Source organism: Haemorhous mexicanus, chromosome 15 (genome assembly GCF_027477595.1).
Source record: "Haemorhous mexicanus isolate bHaeMex1 chromosome 15, bHaeMex1.pri, whole genome shotgun sequence".
In the NCBI taxonomy this organism is placed as follows: domain Eukaryota; kingdom Metazoa; phylum Chordata; class Aves; order Passeriformes; family Fringillidae; genus Haemorhous; species Haemorhous mexicanus.
Genome location: NC_082355.1, coordinates 11115227 through 11138031, shown reverse-complemented (window position 1 = coordinate 11138031; position 22805 = coordinate 11115227). Strand labels below are relative to the sequence as shown.

Genomic DNA, 22805 nt, shown 5'->3' with positions numbered 1-22805 from the left:
GAATGAGCTGAGTCACTGCACAAACCTGCTGGCAGAGCCTAGCCCAGCCTACCCCACCCACAGCACCTGGCCTTGTGAGCACCTCTGTGACACCAGCCTCCTGCCAAGCCTCCAGCACTCCCTGGGGAATGCAGGAAGAGGGTTCTTGCTGCTGGCCATTTTCTATCACACCAGCTCATCGCTTCAATGCCTCCGAGGAAGGAGTAATGCAGAATTTTCTTGGTGATATGTGTTGTGTTGCAATGAAGTCTTATCTCAGGTGTGACTTTGATAAGAAGCAATGAAACCTTCTCCCTACTTTCCCAGGGGTGAAATCACAATCATGCTCTCCAGATTAGTCAGGTGGAGTTTTTAAACACAAAACACTCCATCCTTGAACCCTGCCTCCAGCTCATGCAGGCTTGACTCTGAATGAGCACTGAAGTTCAGCAATGTTATCCGAACAGGTATCAAGCCTATACTCATAATTATTGAACAAACTTCTCAATAAGGCCAAGCCAAACTGGAGTGTTTGCAATTCCCAAAGAAACAGAACGCTTTCACCAGGCAGTGTCAGTGCCTCAGAGGTAACTTGAATGCACACACACACTTCTGTGGTTTCAGGGGAGAAAAAAAAATGTTCAATGTCTGTACACTTGGAAAGACTCTTTAGAACAGAGCCCTGTTCTTCCCAGAACTCTGCAAGCTGGCAGAGTGCAGCACAAATCACAGCTTCAAAGGACCACACTGGTCAATGGTCACCAACAGCTAGAGAGCAAATTGGATTTTATTTTTTTAAAACCCTATTCCAGATATAGAAGTCATGAGGTGCTTGATCATTAACCTCTGCTTAACAACTTAATTAGTTCAATCCAGAAGCACACAGGTGTAGAATAATCCAGTCTCTTCCCAGAACAGGTGCATCAGACCGGACTGCAACCTCTGAACACACTCCCAACGAATGTCACCAACTCCAGGAACTTCAGGGAGAGTGTTTTGAAATAAAGAGGGCAGTGCCTCCATCTTCAGTCCTGCAGCATTCCTTGTGAGTGTTTAGGACAAGCCAATTAGAACCAATTACAAGTTCTAGGTTTAATGCAAGGCAGAAAAAACCAAAACATTCCTGAAGTCACTGACCTGGAAGGAAAGGCAAAGCATGCAAACTAGTGTTTCAATGCAGAAACCCAAAGAGAGCCAGTGCAGCATTGCTCTCACATTCAGCATCTCTCAGTGATACAGGTTTCCATCACAGTTTTAGAGAAAACATGCTGGTTTTGCAGACTTGCTCCAGAAGTCAGACAGATTCTGTTCAGAGCTCTGCCTCTTTGCATTAACTTTAACCAAGCAGTAATTAAAATAATAATAATCTTACTGCAAACCTAACATGCAGTTAGCATGCTTTTTGAGCTATGTGCAGTTCTATATATAGAACAATTATGTTTATCATTTAAAAGAAGAAGAAGAGTTTGTTTTAGGTCAATGATTCAGGCTGTTGAGATAAACACTGCTTCAAGAGGTCATGCAGAGGTTCTATCATGAAACACCTAACATAACATAAAGTCCCATGTTTATATTTATTGTAAATAGGTCAAAATGGGCCAAGTTTTAAACAAAAAGAATCAGACATACAAGCCTAACTTTGTTTCCAGTTGGCTACTCAGAAACTCTGACAGATCCAATTCCCAGTTTTTCACTTCAGTTTTTCACTATCAATAAGGTTCTTTATTCAGCTTAAGTTGATTGAACAACAGTGAAGTTTAAATGTTCACAGTATCATCAAGACACGTGGTAAGTACCACCTGCTCAAAAAGTCTTTCAGGAAGAGAGAAAATCTTAAACCACTAGTCACGCTTTCAAACTGAGGTAGACAAGTCATGGTGACATGAGTGCTGAAGGTCAAGGTCTATCTTTTTAAGTAATTTATCTAATAAAATGCATCAGGCAACAATTGAGATTCTTATTTTAGTATTTCTGATGTGAAATACTGAGTGAGAAGCTCTCAAAGTGAGAAACTTTGTTTTGAAAAAGTATACAATTTTTGCAAATAGAAATATCCTTCTTCGACTACCAAAATAATCAGAAACATCATAGAAAACTATTCATCTTTCCTCTGATAATTTAATCCCAGTAGATAACAAGCCTTGTTAAAGTAGCCAGCTACCAGCTTGCTGTTCACAGTGTAAAATATGCAATCCTTCACCATGCTTCTGCTCTCCAGCTGAAGAACACAGATCAAGAAGGCTGTACCTCAGGCATTTTGACCTGTCCACACATACATAAGCTGTTTTAGTTTTTCAACCATTAAGTATAAAGTTTATGGTCTCCACCAAAAGATCAGCACGATGGTACATACAGCATGGATAGCACTTCCTAGCAGCTCCCTTTCCACAGGCACCTGGGGCTGGGCTTCATGCTGTGGGCTTTGGATGTAGACCCTATCACTGATTCAGTTAAAAATCCAAAAAGACAGACACGGACAGAAAAAATCCAAACTGCTTCTGCAAGAGAAAGCTGAGACAGCAGCCGTGCTATTAAACCATTTTGATCACAGTAAGGCAGAGGCTAGTGGCCAAAGAACAGCTCAGAAACGGGTCTGCGTTTCACGACAACCTCTTCCTCCTCCTCCACTACCTCAGAGAGTGAGGAATATGAAGGGAAGCCCCCTCTGATCTTTGGCTTCCTCCTCGGGCCCGTAGTGGCAGTCAGAAGCTTGTTTAAAGTTGAGGGCTTCCTTAGACCTTTGGTGAGATCATAGAAAGCCATGTCATCGGATATGACTCCCAGGAAAGTGCTAGTGGAGCTCAAGATTGAAGCCGCAAGCTTTGTAGACTTCTTGATGGTCACGGAGTGTTCCACGTTTTGGGAAAGGCTGGGGTCCCCCAGCAAACGCCTAATTGTAAGGGAAGTCCCTTCCTTTAAGTACTGGTGTGGCTTCTTCCCACTGTAGTCCCTCAGGTCAATCTTGGCATGGTAGCTGTAGACGAGCATGGTGATGATCTTCTCCTGGCCGTGTATAGCAGCCAGGTGCAGCGCCGTGTAGCCACCATGCGACCTGGCATCCACATTGACACGGGACCCGCCCTTCTCGGCCGCTCGGATGATGTTGGTCACCATGTCGCAGTTGCCGTTCTTGGCGGCCCAGTGCAGGGCGGTGAAGCCGGAGATGAAGTCCCTGCGAGCCGCCAGGCTGGCGTCGCCCAGCAGCAGCCCGTGGAGCTGCTGCGTCCACTGCCCGTCGGCCGCCAGCACCAGCCACTGGTGCTCCGCCTGCTCCAGGGGCACCACCGTCTCCTCGCTGGCCCGGTGGTTCTTGGGCCCCCTCCGCAGCCCGGGCGAGCGAGACCCGGCCTCCTCGTCCAGCGGCGGCGGGGACAGCGGGCTGGCCGCCTGCTCGGGCGGCCCCGGGGCGGCGGGGGCCGGCACGCAGCGCACGGGCAGCATGCAGGGCTTGGGCGGCGGCTCCCGCCGGGCCCCCGCCGCGCCCCCGGGCAGGGGCACCCCGCCGCCGCCGCCCTGGAACAGGCCCCGCAGCTCGGCCACGGCCCGCGGCCCCGGCGGCTCCTCGGGAGGCGTCCCGGCGGGGTCCGGGTCGGGGACGGGAACCGGGTCGGGGACGGCAACGAGGACAGGAGCGCCGGCATCGCCCCCCGCCGGCGGGGCGGCGCGGAGCTGCCGCTTCAGCACCACGAACTTGACGCCGTCGATCTCCTTCACCGTGGCCACGGCGTTCACCGCCGCCTTGAATCGCTCCCGCCGCGCCGCCCGCCCCTCCGCCTCCCCGGCCCCGGCGGCCTCCAGCAGCGGCCGGAAGGCGCTCACCAGCTCGGCGTTGCGCACCCGCCCGCCGCGCTCCCTCAGGAAGCCCATCACTGCCTCCGCGCTGATGTCGAGCTCCGCCATCCCGCCGCCACAGGTGGTGGTGGCGGAGCCGCCGCCGCGCCTGCCGCCTCCGCGCGGTTCGGATGCCGGGAGCCCGCGGGGGTGGCCGGACTCGCGGGCCGGCGGCACCTGCTGCGGGCAGCGCGTCCCGCGGCCGCTCCCACGGAGGTGCTCCGGCCGCCCGCCCCGCCCCGCACACGGAGCGCAGCGGCCCCGGCCCCGGGCCCGCCCCGCCCGCGGGCGGCGCTGCCGGGAGAGCCCGGCCCGGGTGGGAGCGGCGGCACCGCGCGGGAGGACGGGCGGGCGGCGGCGGACGCAGCCCAAGAGTGGGTGCGGGCATGAGGGTATCGGAGATTCCTCATTCCTCGGGCCAGACCGAACGCTTCATCCATTTACTCGCCTCCCAGCTTCCTAAAACGATATTTTTTTTGTTTGGGGTTTTTTGTCTGTTCGGTTTGGTTTTGGGGGTTTTTTTAGTAGCAAGTAGGTGGAACAGCATTGGGTAGAAATCACTCTGCAGAGTTTGGTCTCCATTCCTGGAAAAGCCTCAGGTGTTCTGTTGGGACCTGTGATCCTGCTAGGCAGGAGGCTGATGCCTCAAAATTAGCCAGAAGACGGCTGGATGTGTCAGTCTTTTGAAATATACTCACCTCTATGTGATACTACATAATGTCATATTTATATACTTAATCATATATTATTATCTGTGTCTTTTACCTATATTGCTTCTACAATGTGGATGTATGTGTCTTTGTAAACAATGAAATATTTACAGCATTTACTGCATCTGTTCATGTCCACCAGGAGAAAGAGAGAGCTTCTCTTTTTATAGAGAAGCTGTCTCTGCTGTCTTATCAATTCCTTGTGGTTAAGCATTTAACATTACTGTTCTCTGCTCTACAGGAGAAAATAAATCCCAGAAAAATGCTTTTCTCCAGGCAAAGTAGGAGGACTGAGGACCTCTTGGGAGGATGTTCAGCCTGCAGACTTGTTTTCTCCTCCTCTGAATGTTGCAGTTAAGATCATTAAATTGATGCCTAAACAGTTTGTCTAGAAGAGCAGGAGAAACTGAGAACAGAATGAACAGTTGGTGTGGTTTGAAGACAGATAAAAGTAACTGTATGAGGATGGGTAAGAAAATGCAAATAGATTTGGAGTTGCTTTTAATCTGAAAACTTAATAAAATGGAATATCCTTTTATGACCAAGTGACTGCCTAGTAGGGAAGTCTGTGCATCTAGTCTACCTGGACTTCTACCTCGACTTCAATACTGTCTCCTCCAGCATTCTCCTGGAGATGCTGGCAGCCCATGGCTTGGAGCCCACTCTTCTCTAAAGGGTTAAAAACTGCCAGGATGGCTGAGCCCAGAGAGTGGTGGTGAATGGTGCCACATTCAGTTGGTGACTGGTCACTAGTGGGGCTCCCCAGGGCTCAGTATTGGATAATTTTGCTGCTCTAATGCTCTTTCACATAACAATAGTGTGTAATCTTGTATTAGTTCTATGTTTCTATGTGAGTTGCACACCTCCTATTACTGCCTTTTCACATGGCCTGAACAGCAGCCTTGCCTTTGCTGAAGCAGCCACTTGAGCAGTGCTCTGCCATGCTCTTTAGCTCATGGCATTGCCTGACCTGTGTAGAGAGCTAAAAATGACCCTGCATCCAAATACTAATTGCTGTGCCTTGTTTTCACTGTTCACATCCTTACTGGAATCCCTTGCAGGCATAAGAAAATCTCAGCAGTCTGTGATTTTTGCATGGCAAACTTTCAGCTGTACCCTAGGATTATAGTTCATATCTGCAAATGAGAGCGAGGAGGAGGGAAAATGATTCAGAAGAACAGGCTCTTATAAAAAACATTTTATGTTACAAATGTTAAAGGGAGAAGTTGCTCCAGTTGCTTGAATTGGTTCAAGCACGGGGGTGGGGGAGAGAGGAGAATCTCGAGCTCACTGCACTCTGTCCCTGTGTGCATAGCATCACACCCCTGCCCCCAGTATCCTTTGAGACCCACGAGGGTGCTGTCACATCCCACCTGTGTTATCCCCAGCCCAGCACCATTCCTGCAGAGGAATCTCCCTGCACCAGGCTCCCAGGACACCCCACTGCTCCACACCCACACAGCCAAGCCTCTCTGAGCACTTGCAATGGGTCAAGGTCCAAAAAAGGGGAGTTACTGAGACTGTTCCCCTCTGCAGATCCTGGCATTGCTGCAGAGCAGAAGAACACATAGCCAGGAGGTTACAGAAGAGGAGACAGGATGTTTACAAATGCACCTCGTGCCAAGCAAGTCTGAACTGGTTGCTCTGGTTTAACACAATGACCTCTTTGCCCAGGTAAGGCCTCCAGCCACCTGTTCCACACACACTCTCTTCATGGGCAGCCCATGGAATGTGGTTGTGCTCCTTCTCACAATCTGTCAGTGGGTTTTAGTAACTTAATACATTAACACATTTTTAGTCACCTAACACATTAATGTGGTTGTGCTCCTTTTCACAATTTGTCAGTGGGTTTAGTAACCTAACACATTAACCTCCTATATTATTTGTAATAAAGAAGAAAACAACACTTCTGGCTAATCACCCACACCAGTTCAGACCACACATATCCTGTTTGCCAATCTTTCCCTTTAGCTGTTGATGCCTTTTGGTTGCCCACCATTCAGGATGAGTGCCAAGTTCCAGAGGACCAGCTCCCAGTGAGCTCCTCTTAATCTGCTGAGTGCTGGTCACACTGATCAGACTGTGGAGCAGAAATTAAACCATTTGAATAAATTTTATTAATATAGATAATAAAATCCTGGAACATTACGGGTGTTATATTCATCAGTCATCCAAAATTTCCAGCCTTAAAAAAACATGAGAAGTTTTGCCTCTTTCTGTGTCACCAAAAACGTACAAAGCAAGTATTTCTTGTTGGGCTATTTACAGAATACTGTGGGCTGCTTCGTAGGAGATTTCAAGCCAACTGTCTTGATATTTTTCATTTATTGGCTGAGACAAAAACAATACACAGAAGCCCATGATTAGATTAATTTACTACTACTTTTTTTAAACACAAATATTGCAGTTTGTTATTCCTGCATCATAGACTGTTGAGAGCTGGCCTCTAAAACCATGTGACTGATGAGAGTTAGTTACCTTTCCTGTGAAGAAGTTTCCCAAACTCAAATTACCATTATTACAGTGAAGTAAACTGCACAGTGAACCTGGGAGCTTTTCCCACCCCCTTAGAGGAGGAAGGTGAAAGTTATATGACTGCAATTATCCACACCACACAAAACCAGGAAATAAAGTGGGAGATCAAGCACAGTATCTAGTCAAAGCAAAGAAGCTTCTACTGCCCAAAACTGAAGGAAATGGTACCCTAGATCTCACTCTTTCCACATGATATTCTCAGAGCCACAGGGGAGAGGAGATGCCAGGCTGGGAGCAAAAGGGGAAGGAAAGGGAATGTGAAGGATAGTCCCAGTCAGACAGGATGCTGCTGCTTTGTAGAAAGGCAAAGCTTAGCTGCTAATGACTACAGACGGGACTTTTACCTCAAGGAAAACCTATTTTCCTCCAAAATGAAATCAGGGTTCCCAGAATAAACAGGATGACAAAGCAAATGATTTCCTACTTTTCTTGTTAATATATTCATGTGAAACAAAGAGGGCACATTGTGAGGGAAAATAGCTCTTTCTTTGTTCCATGGAGAGATGCAGCAACCTTCCACAGATAAACAATTGAGCAAAAGTCTGTGAAGGGGGGAATGAAAGGGAGGAGGGGAAGGGGAGTGGAGATTATTTACAGATAAAAGGCATTTTCTCATAAACGAGAAGGATTCAGCTGTAACTCAAGGACCTCAGTAACCAGTTCAGAAGATGTTTCTTAACAGCAGCCATTCAAACACAGTTTTCTGTGTATCTTAGAGTCTGTATTTATTAAACACTGCTTGTTCACACAGATGAGGCAAGGATTCATCCCCACCATCCTCTGGTTTTCAGATGATGCCTGTGAACTTGATGGGATTTTAGCAGGATAATGCAAACCTGGTGTGAAGTTCAGTGTGGTAAAAAAATCATCAGCTCACAGAATTTTTTGGGTTGGAAGGGACCTTAAGGCTTCCAGCCTCCCTGCCATAGGTAGGGACACCTTCCACTATCCCAGGTTGTTCCAAACCCCGGCCAGCCTGGCCTTGGGCACTTCCAGGGATGGGGCAGCCACAGCTTCTCTGGACAGCCTGTGCCATGGCCTCACCACCCTCAGAGGAATTAGTTTTCTTCTAACAGCTAGTCTAAATACCCACTGTTGCACTTCAGCATTAGGTGGCAGGGAATTTTGGGGTCTCTTTCTGTACAGAAATGAACCTACAGCTCCTATTGACTTCCAGCTTAGAAAGATAGCACTTCTGTAGAAATGCCTTATAAGCTCCTTATATTGTCAGTATAACCAATGAAAGTTTAGTAAAGTGCTTGGTGGTGTTGATGCTAAAAGAGTAGCTATAAACCATTTGATTTCTATAATCGCTAGGACACACAGTGAAAAATGTACAGTTATCCAAAAGCTGCTTCCTCTGTCCTGTGTTGAAGACCCTGAAGGAGATCAGTTTATTTGCACCACCTGGATTTAAAAATCAAGGATTTTATGCAGCCCTGAAAAGTTGAGCCATCCTCAAAAGGCCTTGGTCTTGTTTCTGTACTCATGTGGCAGGTGGAATGATCTCTTGCTCTCTGTGTCTGCCTAGGAAGCCAAAGGGGCTGTGTGATAGCATTTATTTCTCTCCACTTTCATTGCCTCTACCTGTGCTCACAATGTGAAGAAGTTAAGCACCTCCTGCTGATGTCCCCAGCCATCAGAACTGTGCTGATGCAATGCCACCACCCACGCCGAGAGGGGCATTTCCCCTGCTCTCCCCAGGACAAAGAGATTCCAGGGACACGTTTGTGCCTCTCCAGTACTTTGTGCTCTCTGCCCCAGGTCGTCACCTGTAAAAAACCCCCAGCTCATCTTAAATTCACTGTGGTTTTAGCAGGTACAAATATTCCATGAAATTTAAAGTCCTTGCAGGAGCATTCAGCTCTATAATATAAATTTAATTACGGAGCTATTAGGAATAATTTGCATAACAATTAGCAATTAAAGGACTCACCAAATCCAAGTCACTTCTCTTGAAGCAGTTTTTATGCAACAGAACCTTTTGAAAACAGCAGGGTTTCTCATGATTTGGCATTAGAAACAGTGTGCTTTTAGAAATAACAAGGTGATTGAAAATAACTGTGATCTTTTGTACAGTGCTCTGCTGTCAGAGATCTGCCCCACGCTGGTGGCAGCACTGCTGGACAAAGGGACAGAGGACTCCAGCTCCAGGAGGTCTGAGCAGAACAGCTCAGAGCCAGGAGGCAGCAGTGCTGGCTCTTGATCTATTCCAAAGTCTCACAATTTCCTTTGTGCTGTGAATCTTTGCAGCTGACCTGCCGCTCACAGAAACCAGCAACTGTTTGGGAATGAAAGGAACGAGAAGGAGGTGTCTTTACAAACAAACTGTGGGCCTGACGGTACATAAGGCCAGATACAGAGAGGTGAGAGAAGCGATGGGGGAACCATAAATTCTATAGGAATTCCACTAATTGACACAGACTGTTACTCACTCGAAACTGTGCTACATCTCTGGATTTAGAGAAAAAGAATGGAGACACAAGGAAAAAGAAAAACGGGGGATATACATTAGAAGGGGGTATCAGGCATTTTGCGAAGCTTGTACCTCTCAAGTACCTCAGCCAGCGGGGAAAGAGTGAAGGAAATGTGGCCTCTAAAACTTTTGTGAGATCCCAGGGGAAATGCCCCATGGCCTCTCCCTTTTTTCAAATAAAGTTACAGAACTCCTCTGTCTCATTTTTGGACATAAACTTCTGGTGTTTGTAGATTAATTTTTCTGACAGGAATCAGCTTTTGTGAGCCTTCTTTTGTAACACTGTGCACTTGATTTTAACGGAATAGAGCTCTTATGGAATTAAAATTAATTGTTTCTTCAAAATACCTGCCATTATGGCATTCAGGCGTGTGTTAAGCAAGAGTTTTACATTGTCTTAAATAAGGACTCACAAAGCTGATTGTAAAGTAAAATAAAGAAACAAACAAAAACTTTCAGGTCTTTTTATCTGTTTACTTTTGCTTCTTTGTGAAATATGAAAGCAGGCTAGAAAGTTAACTCTACTGTCACCATGCTATTTTCTGAAAAATCCTCTTTGCCCAGGATTTTCTCCTGGGAAGCTAAGAAGCCTCAGAGAGGAATGAAAACAATAATTATCTGATTGCTGCTCCTGTGTTTGCTGCTTTGGAATGTGGCTTGGCCATTGTTTACCAACAGGTGAATGTTTGATTGGTTCCATGTGAATTGTTTTAATTTAATGACCAGTTGTGGTCCAGATGTGTCAAGGCTCTGAGGAGTCGAGGGTTTTTATTATTCATTCTTGTTAAACCTTCTGATGTATCCTTTGTCTTTCTTTAGTATAGTTTTAGTATAGCATGATATGATATGATTATGATATTATATGATATATATATATATATGAGATATGATATGATGATATGATATGATATGATATGGTATGATATGATATATGAAATGATAGATCAGCCTTCTGAGAATATGGAGTCAAGTTCTCATCTCTCACCTCGTTCTGGGTACCCTCACAAACACCACACTCTACTTCTGTATTAACTGTTTCACTTGCATCTGTACACCAGAAATACCAGATTTTCGCTTCCACTTTTTTGCTGAGGGAGTCAGGGAGCCGCCCGGGCACAGCCGCCAGCCTGCCCCCAGCCCAGCCCGAGCCCGCTCGTTCCTAACTGCGACCGCCGCTGTGTTTCCTGCGCTGCACACCACCCTGCCGTAGCACCAGCCCGGAGTGACCGGCCTGTCGCCGCCGCCTGCACCCCGCCGCAGCCGCGCCCCTGCCCTGGGTCCTGCAGCTGCTCGGGAGTGTGCCCGTGGCCCCAGCAGCCCGTTTCCCGCCGAAGGAAGGACACGCAGCCTGCTGCTGTGCGGGAATCGCGCCCAGCCCGCCGCGGGAGCCACGCACACTCACCGCGGCTGCTGCACACACCTTCCACCTGCCGGGCTGATGGTGACAGACGACCGGGGTTCTTATGGTAACGCTGTCCCTGTCTTCCGTTTCCTTCTCATTTCTTTTTTCCTCTCTGCTCCTTTTCCTATCCCGCTTTAGTAAAAGCACACCTTTTTTATCAATAAACGGTTCTCAGATATAATATTGCTGGGTTTGTGCTTTATTTTCCTCCGAGAAATCTATCAAATGAATTCTTCCCGAGTCCCCCTTTTATAGAGGGACGGGACAAGTAGTATAAGGAATTATTTTCTTGGGGGGTTCAAAATGATCCTCGTGAGTCCCCTTGTAGCAAAAAGCGTTGTAGGCACAAGTATTTGATGTCTTTGACCAAACTCAGCTCTCCAAATGTGAAGAGTGGATTGCTCCAAGAGAGAGGGTGAGGAGGAAAGGAGAGGACAAAGCAGGGACAGAAAGGAAAGCCTCAGACAAAACCAGGGCAACAGAGAGATGGGCGGTGTAGGTTTGTGGTCTAGTGACCCAGCAGCACCAGGAGCGCACATGGCTGTGGTGAGCTGTTCCTGGGAAGCTGCACTGCAGCAGAGGGCACCAGAAAGCAACAGAACCCGCTCTGTGCTAGCAGAGCTCGTGAAATACCAATGTCTGCGTTACAGAGAGTGGCGGTGGCCTTGGCTCTGTGCCTTAGGTGGGAAGGAACGACAAAGTAAGACTCCACAGCCCTCTGTTGCATACTTTAAATCAGCATCAACGCGGGCAGCGTTAATGGCCGTGCGCTCCGTGTCCCGGCTCAAACCTAGGCTATGGCTGCCACTTCGGTGTGGCTGCCGCGTGTTACAGGGGCACCTAAGCGCAGCGACCCGCTGCCCTGCGGAATGCCATGTCCTGGGTCTGCGCGACCTCTGCGGAGGATGCTCAGGCCCTTCCGCAGCCACACTGTCCCTTCTCCTGCCAGGGCCACCCGTGCCATGCGCTCGCCCATAGACCGGCACCTGACCCCCAGTAGGAAGCCCTCCGGGGCAGCCCGACCGCCGCTCCCCGATTCCACTCCCCTCCGCAGCTGGGGGTACCGCGCTGGGAACAGCGGGCCCGCCCCGCCGGCCGAGGGAAGGCTGTCCCGGCCCTGCCCTGCCCCGCCCCGCCCCGGCCCGGCGGGGCCCGTCCCCTCGGCTGCCCCGGTCCGGCGGGCGGGCGGCGCCTGCGGCGGGCGGAGGGCGGTTCCAGGAAGTGGCCATATTGGATCCATTCAGCCGCAGCCACTCGCGGCGGGCAGCGGCAGCAGCGCTCCCGCCGCTGGAGCCGCGCCAGCCTCGGCCATGGCCGCCACCGACCTGGAGCGCTTCTCGGTGAGCACCGCCCCGCTCTCGGCCGCGCCACTTGCGGTCTCTTTGTCGCTCGGGTGCGGGGGAATAACCCAGCGGGTGGTGGGTCCAGGGCACCGCGGGGGATGCGTGGCCGCTGCTCCGCCGGCGGCGTGGGAGAGCTGGGGCGGGAGCGGGGCGATGCCGGCGGGGCGATGCTGGTGACTTTCCCCGCGGCGGCTGCGGAGAAGGTCCTGCCAGCGCCGTGGGCGGAGGGAGCAGCGGGTGAAGGGTTCCGGGGCCTCGCAGCCGCCTCTGGTGCTGGCACCGGCCCCGGCACGCTCGGGGAGTGCTGCCGGGGATGGCCGAGGTGCTCCTGCAGGGTACCCGGACCGTGTGTCTGCAGGCTCGCATCACCCCGCAAAGACAGGCGGCAGGAAATGGGGTCAGACCTTCCCAAACACCACTTGTTTACATACCGCTGGTATCCAAACACTCTGCAGTAGTAACTTAGCGGTATGTATGTAATACAGGGAGAGGCACGCTGGTTTAAACACGGGTAAAGCAAACCCTTGAGGCTGGCTGCTCTCTGAGCCAATGTATGAGGAATGCTGTACAGCAAATATGGAGCGTGACCCGTGCGCTGCCGCCTCTTTGCAGCTCACGTTGTATAACTGCTATCGGAAGTCAATCTGGCTAAAATCTGTCGGCCCAAAACTATTCTTTGTCTGCAGCTTGATTTTTTTTGTTGTTGTTGGAAGGGCTGTTCTCGTTAAATAGCTTGGTGCTGTGTCTTGTGCTGTCTCAGAGCTAAAAAACATTTTTACCGCATTTTAAATAGCATAGCTCTCCAAAGTCAGAATAGTCTGGTGTGATATTACTAAATAAATGGCAACAGCAGTGGTGGCTGCCTGAATTATAGGCATGCCCTTTGAGCACAAACAAGTCCCTGCTACTGTTTTCTCTGTAAGCTACTTTTTGCCAAGGATCTCAAACCCTGCTTCATTTCCTTGAATCCTGGCCCAAAAGTTTCCAGCTCAGGAATGACTTTTCAAGACTGTAACTTACTTAAAGCCTGCATAAAGAAAGATTGAATTGGGGCTCTTATTTAAGAAAGCTAATGTTTCTGGGCTCTGGGAGGAGTAGATTAAGGTAATGATAGTGACAGAGAATGGAAACACCAAGACACTCTCACTGCAATTCTTTCCGCATTTGTATCATATAAAAATACTTTTAATGTTAATTTGGTGTGCCTGCTGTTGCCTGTGCAGGTTTTCATAGGTGTTACAGGAATCTAAAATATTGCCTAGTTTTGGAGAAAAATTAATTATTTTGCTTTTTTTGTCTACTTACATCAATACTCTGTCACTTTGATTTTAAAAGAAGAAAGGGGGGAAAAATCCTCCTGAAGGTGTTTGGCTCTCATTTAGACACCAAAGAGAAGTGGCTGGAATCCAGCATGGCTTGAATGCCCAACTCCATTAGGAAGAAACCTGCTTGCTTTGTGCAGTGAGCAGCGTTGGGTTTATAGGGATTTTGAGGGTGGGAGAGCACCCTCCCATTTCTATTTGATATGGGGCACACATCTGTCCCAGCTGCTGTTTCCTTTACCCCTAGCTTGCATCTCAGCTGTTGTTCCTCCAGCATCATAGAAACCTCATGGTTCAGGTGTTCTGAGTTGTTCTTTCTGCAGGGCTTACAGGTTTCTTGTTGCCATTTTTTATTACTGTACCTCAGCTTTCTGAGCATGAAGTCCATGTAGGAGTACCTTGGCACTGCCAAGCAAAGTTGATGATAAAGTCACTTATTTTTACCAGCTGTTTATTTTTGCAGTAGGAAGTAATGCTGAAAAAGCCTCTGAAGTGGGGTTTTGATACACAATGGGTCATGATTGGTGAAGCTATTTATAGGTGTCCAGCTGACAATGATATCCTGGAATGTAGTGACCCTTAAGTTTGGATAATGTGTTTTGAAAACTCCCCAGATGCACACTTCCCTTGTACAGTCCTCCAGATTGCCTCTGTCTCCAGCACAATAAAGTTCCCTTCAAGTGCTGCTGTTGGAAATGACCCACAAAAGGAAAGGAAGCTCACCCATGGAAAGCTGCCTCTGAGGCAGCAGGATCAGACCAGTGATGCTCAACACCACCTTTGTTTTTGTGACTGTAGTGTTGTGAGAGAGATTTGCTTAAACCCCTGAAGACTGAAGTTATCTGCTCTGGTAGCCACAGCTGTGTTCAGGGCTTGGGCTGCAGGCATCACTTCTAGAGCTGTTCACCACCAGGGTGGAAGGAGAACTGATAAAGTTTGGTTCATTTATGAAATACTTTTATTTTGTAATTAAAGTTCATAGCTTCTCCATTGCCTGGGCTGGCCAATGCTGAGTTAGCACATGTGATGACTGCACAGGAGAGACACTAGCAGTATTAGCAAGGATGTTAGGGTGTTGAGTGGGAAGCAACCCAGCCACCACCTGCAAGTGGAAGCCAGAATGTGCTTGAAATGCAGGAGCTCTGAAGGAGCTTGGAAAAGCTGGAAGGAGAAAAAGTGACAGAGAAGTGACTGGAGATGCATTGGAGAATAAATGAGATGAAATGTGAGACTGAAAGACTTCTGCTTTCCCAAATCTGTTGCTTTCTCTCTTTTTAAATAAAGCACATTGACCTCACAAAATGCTGCTGGTTAACTGTCTGCACTAACCCACAGCCCGACATGGTGGTGCAAAGGCAGGGAGCTCCAAACTGAGCAGTTCTGGGAGAAGAAGCAGGTGTCCTCAGTCTCAGGGTTGCGCTCAGATAAGAGTTCAGCATGAAAAGCTGACTTTGGCTGATTGCTCTGTGTGGACACCGTGGCTGCCTGCACGGACAGGGATGTGTGAGCATTGATGCCCAGAGCAGAGAGCACTGGGCACATCACATGTACCTGGCAGTGTGTGAGCTGTGGCTGGGGTCAGCTGTCCATATGCAATCCTGAGATTTCCCTTTGTATAAGTGATTGACAGCTAGGCTGGCACTGGCAGCTTTACGATAAATTAATGTCCCTTAGAAGATCTTGGAGAGAAAACACCACTTTATACAGAGGAAGGCTGAAGAGCAATTTCTTTGCTGGAAGTAGCTGATGGGATTTGCTTTGTCTCAGAGAGTTGCTGAGCTTGGGGAGGATCTGGCAAGTTTGTCAGCTGTGTGTGAGCTCTACCTGTTTACACACCACTGCCTTCTTGTCACCTGCTCCCAGCTCTGTGGGAGGAGAGGAACCTTTGGATGGTGCCTGTTCCTGCCACAACTGCCATTGTGATAAACTTCATGTGTTGCTGCTGCTTTCTGTAAGCTCAGGTTCACTTCATGACAGCACAGCCTAAACCCATTCTTCCTGTAAGGGACCAGTGTGATGCCTTAGTCTATGAAAGATGGGCTTGGGGAGTGAGCTGAGAACAGTTCTGTGTTTTGTGACCATGAAGTCTTACCACTGCAGGTCCTAAGCACAGGCTTACATTTTCTTCTAAACAAATTCTCAAGGAAAACCTTTCCATGGCTCAATTTCAGTGGAAAACAGGGTTGATTTGAATTCAGACATTCCTTCTGCTCTCTTTTTCACCAAGGCAGTTGGCACCACTTGGGAGTTCCAGTATTAAATCTCTTTGTCTGTTTCTGCTATTCAGTTATTTTACCTTTTGCCTGGAAAAACTCAAGTGGTCCCCCATGCAGCGTGGAGCACAAGTGACAGATTTTTCTCCAAGATGATAGCAGGTGCCCGAAAGCCAACCCAGCAGGAGCAGCCCTTTTCCTCCCTGTGCTGGCCAGCTCTTCTGCCTGTAGTGTATGTTTTTTTGGGAGGGAATGATGCAGAAAATGGTCTTCCACTGGAGAGGACAAATTGCTGGTTGCCTCTCCAAGCCTGAGATTCTTCCCCTGGAATTTCGCCTGTCCTCATGCAGGAAGCCAGCTCTGTCTGCCTCAACCACAGAATCAATCAACTCAACCACAGCCCATGGCAGTTAAACACTTACTTTCAATGTATGCGCTGCATACAAATGTTGCCCAGAATAAGATGTTTTTTTGGTTTTTTTTCCTCTTCCCTACTCCGGTGCCATCACTGCTGGTGAATCCGGGGTGCCTCTTCCCCTGCAGCAGAGATGCAACATGTTGTTGTGCGTGGGAGCTGCCGAGCTCTCCGGAGCTCTCCTGCCTGCAGTGGGTGCAGGCCGTGGCTGGAAGGACGTGAGCTGGCGGAGCCTGCGGCCGCGTGTGCCCTCAGCATCGGCAAAACAAACCGGAGCCTGGAGAATAACTCCCTTTCAGGAGGCCGGCACGGTGTCAGGCCTTGTCGTCTGTGCTGTGGTGGCAGCTGTCAGCCAGTCCCCAGCGCTGCTGGAAGGCCAGAAGCTGCCTAAATATTATCTTGTGTGGCAGAACAGCGGTGCTGTGTCCAGCTGCGGGGAGAGGCACAGCCCTGTCTGAGTGCCCCCGCTGTGCCCAGTGCTGTCGTCTCAAGGCACCACTGTGCAAACCAGGGCCCATCACTGGGCTGTTTTTCTGTCTGCAGGAGCAGCAGTCACGCTCCTCTCCCTTCCTTCCAGTGCTCCATTGGCTCGGAGCTTGGGAGGGGGAGAAACTGGCATGATGCTGAATTGGCTTTTCCTGGGTTGTGCAATGAAGAGGAATTTGGGAGGTGATGGGACTGAGGGAGACGTGCAGGGCGTGGGCAGGCTGCACGCTTCACCCCACCTGTGTAGGGTAAGGACGCATTTATGGGATTAGTTTTGATTATTCAGAATGTTTTGAACACACTTCACGCTGTGGATGGGAGAAGCTGCCCTGTTTGTTTCAGATGCCCTGTTTGTGCAGCCTTTGGGAGTAACATTGTCCTGTCCTATACTTGTTCTGTTGAGGTGGACCTTGTGTTTATGCAGAATCTGCTTGTTTCTCTTCTTCCCCACATCTGCATGGCTGCAGCGAGCTCTGGGTTTATACCTGAAGCTTTGCATTTGTATTTGTGTATCATAAAAGTGTCAGACAGCTAAGGGAGCCCACGTCTTTTCCCAGAGCAGTCCAAGTGAGAAAAAAAATCCTGAAAGTGCTCTTTGTCCTCAGTCCCAGCCACGTGCTTTCCTTCCAGAGCCTCTTCTCTGGCATAAGCAGCCTTGCTCATCCAGTTTTTGACATTGGGATGCAGAAGGTAAACCCAGACAGGGAATCAGCATCCTCCAGATGGGGTGATGGGAGACTTTAGAGAGGAGTGGTGTCAGTGAGAACCACAGGATTCTTGGACACAGCCCTAATCGCCGCTCTCAGCTTGTGGCTGACCAGGTCAGGGCTCTGAAGGCACCACTTTTAGATGTTCAGATTCCTTTGTGAAACCAAAAAGTGTCTGTCTCCCACAGGCATGAAATTCCAAGGATGTCAGACAGCTCCAGCAAGGTTCCCATCGAGCTCTGTCTTGGGGCTCTTGCCCTCTCTGGCTGCACTGCCTCAGACCCAGACTGTCACAGGGAGCTGTGGAGCCAGAGAGCCTGGGCTGGGTTTCCATCCAAGGCTTGGGGTTCTTCCATCCTCATCACCATTGCATGAGATGCTGTGATGAGTCTGCATTTTGTGTGTAAGGAAACATGTGGGGAATGCATCGAGTCTCCCACAGGCAGCCTTCAGCTGGCTCTGGCTGTAACAGAGGCAGGGTTCAGCCCTCAGCTCCTGCTCTGCTGAGTTCATGTCTGCCTGCACAGGGCTGTACAGGCATGCCTTCAGCTGTGCTGCTGTGCAGCATGTTCCCAGAGCTTGTGGTGATGCTGGAAAATGGAACCTTCCCATGTCTGCCAGGAGGTCCCTGCAGTTCTCAGGTCTGCTGCTGAGAGAGGAGACCATCCCCGCTGTGTTGCAGTGTGTGCATTCCTGGGTGCCTGGGCTCTGGGGGCAGCTGGGGGCACAAGGGCATTGCACACCCTGCTCACAGCAGCCTTTCCCCTGAGCCACACGGATCCTGGCTTTCAGCTCTGCCACAGGAAAATGCTGCATGGGGAAGGTGGCAGCTGGCCTCCCAGCAACATTCCCCTTCCCTTTTTCTGCAGCAAGGTGCTTCTAGCTCATATTCCTAAATATAGATTTATTCTGTATTCTCATACAGAACAAATAGTCCTTTCGGCTTATCTTTTTTCTGTGAGTATTTTTCAAATAGAGGTTTTCTTTTCCTTTTTTCTGTTGCCTTGATCCTTCAGATTAAAGGTATTCTGTGCTAATACACTTGCAGGCTTTCTGGAGACATGTGTTAATAGGCTATATAGCAGTCAGCTTATAAGTATGGTGACTCTGGTGCAGCCCTCAGAGGAGCTGAGTTGCTGTGGTCTATTCTGGGATATTCTTCTAATGTCTTCCAGACATTATTACCAACAGATCTTCAGTAGCTGGAAGATCTGTTGGTGGAGATGCTGTGGGATGGTTGCATAAGGCAAACTGGGAAAAAGCGTACTGGTGACCAAAAGCTTTTGGGTTCCCATTATATCTCTGTTTCCCTCTCTAAAAATATACTGGATAATACTATTTATTGTAATTGGGCAATAAATTCTGGAAACGAATGTGGGATTTAGCCATGTTTATTTTAAGTGGTAACTAAAGCAAATAAACTTGGTGACTGCTATCCAGCATGGCTTTTTTGGAGGGATGGGGATCCATATCCTTTTTCCCCTCTTCCGCACTTCTTTTAAACTGCTCCTTTCATCCTTTTTCATCCCAGTCCTTAAGGGTAGGCACTCATTTTATCTCCTGGCTTTGTCCCACAGCCACTTGTGTTTGCCAAGTGTCTCCTCTTCCTCATGGAAGGATGATGGGAAACCAAAGAGATTCCTCAGCTTAGAGCAGCTGAGTAAACTGGGAATGCATTGCTGCCTTGGGTGAGCTTGGAGAAAGTCTGCACTAGATAAGGTGCTAAGATTAGGCTCTTGACAGGGTTAATTGGGAGGTTCAGCAGCTAAAAATTATTTATTGGGAAGTTCAGCAGCTTAAAATTATTTATTGGGAAGTTTAGCAGCTTAAAATTATTTATTCAGCAGCTTCTGAGTACATAATTTTAAAAAGAAACTAACTAGGGCAGTGTTGGGTGGCATTGTTTGTATTTCAGGATCTTTTTTTTTCAGTCTGTTTAAAAAGTTTCATTTGTGTTTTGGGCTTTGCTTGGTTTTGAATAGCTTATGGGGGATGGAATTCTCAGGCTGTCGAGAAGCTGAACTTTCTCATCCTTTAAGGTCATTTTGGAGGAAATGTCTTTCATTCTTGGTTCCATAGCTTTCTTTATTTTTAACTAACTTTCCTTATTCTCAAAGGCAGCCCTCATGTTTGCAAAACACTGGATGCATAATGCCTGGTAAACCCTGCTTTGCTCCGTTGTAAACGCTCGTCCAGGACTTGTGATAGAGGCAAAATGCCCATTTAATCCTCTCTTGAGTAAGAAAAACCTCACAATTAATTAATTAGGCTTTATAAATGTTATGGGGAAATCACTAAATAACAGCTTAAGAAAAGAAGCATGTGGGAATTTTGCTTGTGGTGAAAAAAGGAGGAATTTAAGCCAGAAACAGTCAGTTTGTTTGCAGAAAATTAAAACTGATGTTGCATTCACAGGTTGTGAATGGATCAACTTGGATGTGTGTGGTATAAGAAGATGAGGAGCTTTATTCTCCCTTGAGACTTGGCTTTGAGCATCAGCAAAAAGTGATGTTTTAAGCCTGTGCCATTTGCTTCTGTAGATGCGTGTAGGATTTTTATTTGTGTTCTGTGGTTTGTGGTGTTTTTTTGAAGGAGAAAAGGCTGCTGGGGCTGAAGAGGTGCTGAAGGCAGTGCCCTCAGCTCAGTGCTGAAGGAGCAGGCAGGAGCAGAAGGGGAGCAGTGGAGGTGCAGGTCCCTGCTTGGGCTGGTGCTGGGAGTGCCCAGCATCCGGCTGGTTGCTGGGAGACAGCACAAGGTGTGCCCAGCAATGGATACAGCACAAGGTGTGCCCAGCAATCCAGAGTGCTTTGGCACCAGCCTTGGATACAGGAAAGCTATTAAGGAGTTTGCCAAAGGAGTTCCTCCCTTCTAAAGAGCTTGGCTTCTCACTGAAACCCCTGTCCACCTCCTTAGGGAGGAGGCTGCAGTGTGTGCTCAGCACTGGGTTTCGCTGCTGTGCAGCAGAACCTTTGCTTCCCCGAGACTGCCCTGGGGCACGTGGGGCATTGTGAAACCTTGGCACTGGCCCAGGGATATTTTGAAATATTTCTTTTCCATAGGTGCTGGGCATTGCACTTCACAATGCATTCACTGGTCACTTGCTGGTCTTGAAGTTTTTGAATAGCTCTTAAAAATGGGTCCAAAAGTTAAAGGCAAGAACCTCAGCTCTTGACCCTTCTTGCTTCTGTAATATAAAGTGGCTCTGATTTTTACTTGGCATGCCTTGGTGGTGACTCCATATGTGGTTTCATCAGTGATGTTTTTGCCTGCCTGCAGTGCAGCTGGGAGCCAGGAGGGATATGAATAAAGGCTTGAGTGTCTGGGAAAATTCTTGGCATTCTTAGAAGAGCGTTTTAATGGGGAGGGGGGCTGGGAATTGTGTTTAGTGTGAGGTTTTTTGGGGGGGACTGCAGTGTAGGCTGGAAGCTTATTGTGAGCATGCAGCAACTGGAGATGGCTGGCTGGCACAGCATCCCACGCACGGAGAGCTGGCTTGGATGTGGCTGTGCTGCTCTGTGCTGCCTGTTGGAAAACAGAAGGAAGGAAAGGCACTTGGCATTGCTGGAGGGAAGAGCAATGCTAGGCATCACCATGTTACCTTTTACAGCTCTTTAGGGTGGCTACAGCAGGGAAAAACAACAGCTGCCCTCCCTGCACAGGCGTGGAAAGCTCATGGTCTCAGGTGCATCCTGGCTGACTGACCATGTACCACCGCCAGAGCAGGTGGGAGCAGGAGGCAGCAGAGAAGATGAAGCTCTTCGTCTTCTATTGTTGGTGTTGTGGTAAGCCAGCAGAAACCCCACATCTGTGGGCTTGTTTTGTCTTCCTTTTTTCTTTCCCCAGCATGTTATTAAGCGCTCCTTGATGGAGATCTGAAATTTTAAGCCCATGCGTAAGATTAACTGAAAACCTTCAGAACTGGCTGTGTGCTTGCATTTTGCAAATCTCCTTGAGATTAGGTGCCATTTAGACATGACAGTTTCAGCCTAAAAGGTGCTGAGAGCTCCACTGGCCAGCCCTAGTGAGCTGAGTGTGCTTCATTTTGTCTCCAGTGCCAAAGGCGCCTACAAGGTCACACCTACTCCACCTCTGTTGAGCCCTCTGCTAAGACTGACTATGCTCAGAATCCTCTCAGTGTCAAATCTGGTCTCATTACCTCTCTTGGACCATCTCCTTCTGCTTAATAGGCTGCAAAGTGCAACCTCATTCACTGGTACTGTTATACATCTAATAGTCATTAGCCTGTGAGTACAAGACAGGTAATGTTTTCATGTGTGTTAGTGAGTGTTTAGAATGTTGCTCACACCACAGAGGTGTTATTCTTACATGGGCTCTGGTGTTGCTGTGAAGTGCCCCTCAGATCTGAGCTAGGCAAAATAGATATTTTCTTCATGGAAACATGAGCCTTACTCACTGCTGTCACTTTGCAAATGTCAAGTGGCATTTATTGAGCCAGCATTCAGAGATGGAGAGATTCTCCAGAGAGAGGTAATTTGTCAAATTTTTCTGCATTGATCCAGAAGCTGGGCCAAACCCAGGGAGTGCCTGCTTGGACAAAGAAGCTGAATCTGGCATCTGACACTGTTTTCCCAAAGGTCTCTAGGCAAGTACTCAACTGCTCCATGACTCAGTGTACTTGTGAAATGCTGATAACTACAGGTGCCCTTGTAAGGAATCTTCCGGGGGGGGGGGGGGGGGCATTTCGGGGAGGTTGTGGGGCTGGGCTAGGGACCTGCCTGTGCTGGACCCTGAAGCTGCCCCTCTCTGTTCTGTGGTTTGTGGAGCTGCTGCCCCAAGTGCCCAGCCTGAGAGGGGTCGGGCAGTGCCTGTAGCTGGCACTGCAGCTGCTGCCGTGCCAGCACACATGAGCCTGTACCTGGGACCAGCTTGCCCTGCTTGGGTTGGATAAACAGCCAGATATCACTCAGTCCTTTCTCTGCTCAGTTGCAAAAGGAGACTCCCTGCACCAGGATGGAATGATTTCCTGATTCCATGTCTTTCCATGCAGGAGACAAGGGAATAGCATCCTACAGACGCCACTGGTGCATGTATTAATCTTTGTGTTGCACACACTGTTGTGGATTGTGGATGAAGTCATTGTTTTGTGCCCAGCAGCAGTGCCCAGCTGTGCCAGGCCAGCCCCTGAGCTCTGCAGTGGCGCCGTGGCTGTGCAGGGTTTGGGGAGCCCCCCTGCTCTTCCTCCTGCTGCTCTCTGAGTCACTCTGCTCAGGAACCTGCAGTCTGCTAGCTCTGGATTTTCCTTCTGTTTTGATTTGACTGTAGGTTGGAGGGGAGAGGATCTGTGTGTGCCTGGCACTCCATGTCCACGTGTTCCCTGCAGGGCAAAGCAGTGCTCCCCTGGGAACAGCCAGTGCCACAGACCTGC

At 48.8% G+C, this 22805-nt stretch overlaps 2 protein-coding genes across 4 annotated transcripts in view; one reads left to right on the top strand and one right to left on the bottom strand.

Moving 5' to 3' along the window:
* Positions 1–748: 748 nt before the first annotated feature.
* On the bottom strand, positions 749–4029 carry SOWAHA (sosondowah ankyrin repeat domain family member A). The gene has a single exon (XM_059860194.1). The coding sequence runs from the start codon at positions 3877–3879 to the stop codon at positions 2542–2544; it is 1338 nt and encodes a 445-aa protein (XP_059716177.1). The 5' UTR covers positions 3880–4029; the 3' UTR covers positions 749–2541.
* An 8112-nt stretch (positions 4030–12141) lies between these two features.
* The window catches only part of SEPTIN8 (septin 8), a 32043-nt gene continuing 21379 nt past the window's right edge, over positions 12142–22805 (top strand). For all 3 annotated transcript variants that reach the window (XM_059860577.1, XM_059860578.1, XM_059860576.1), the window contains exon 1: positions 12142–12273. In XM_059860577.1, the coding sequence (XP_059716560.1) occupies positions 12244–12273 (30 nt within the window). In that variant the 5' untranslated portion in view covers positions 12142–12243. The remainder of the gene's footprint in view (positions 12274–22805) is intronic.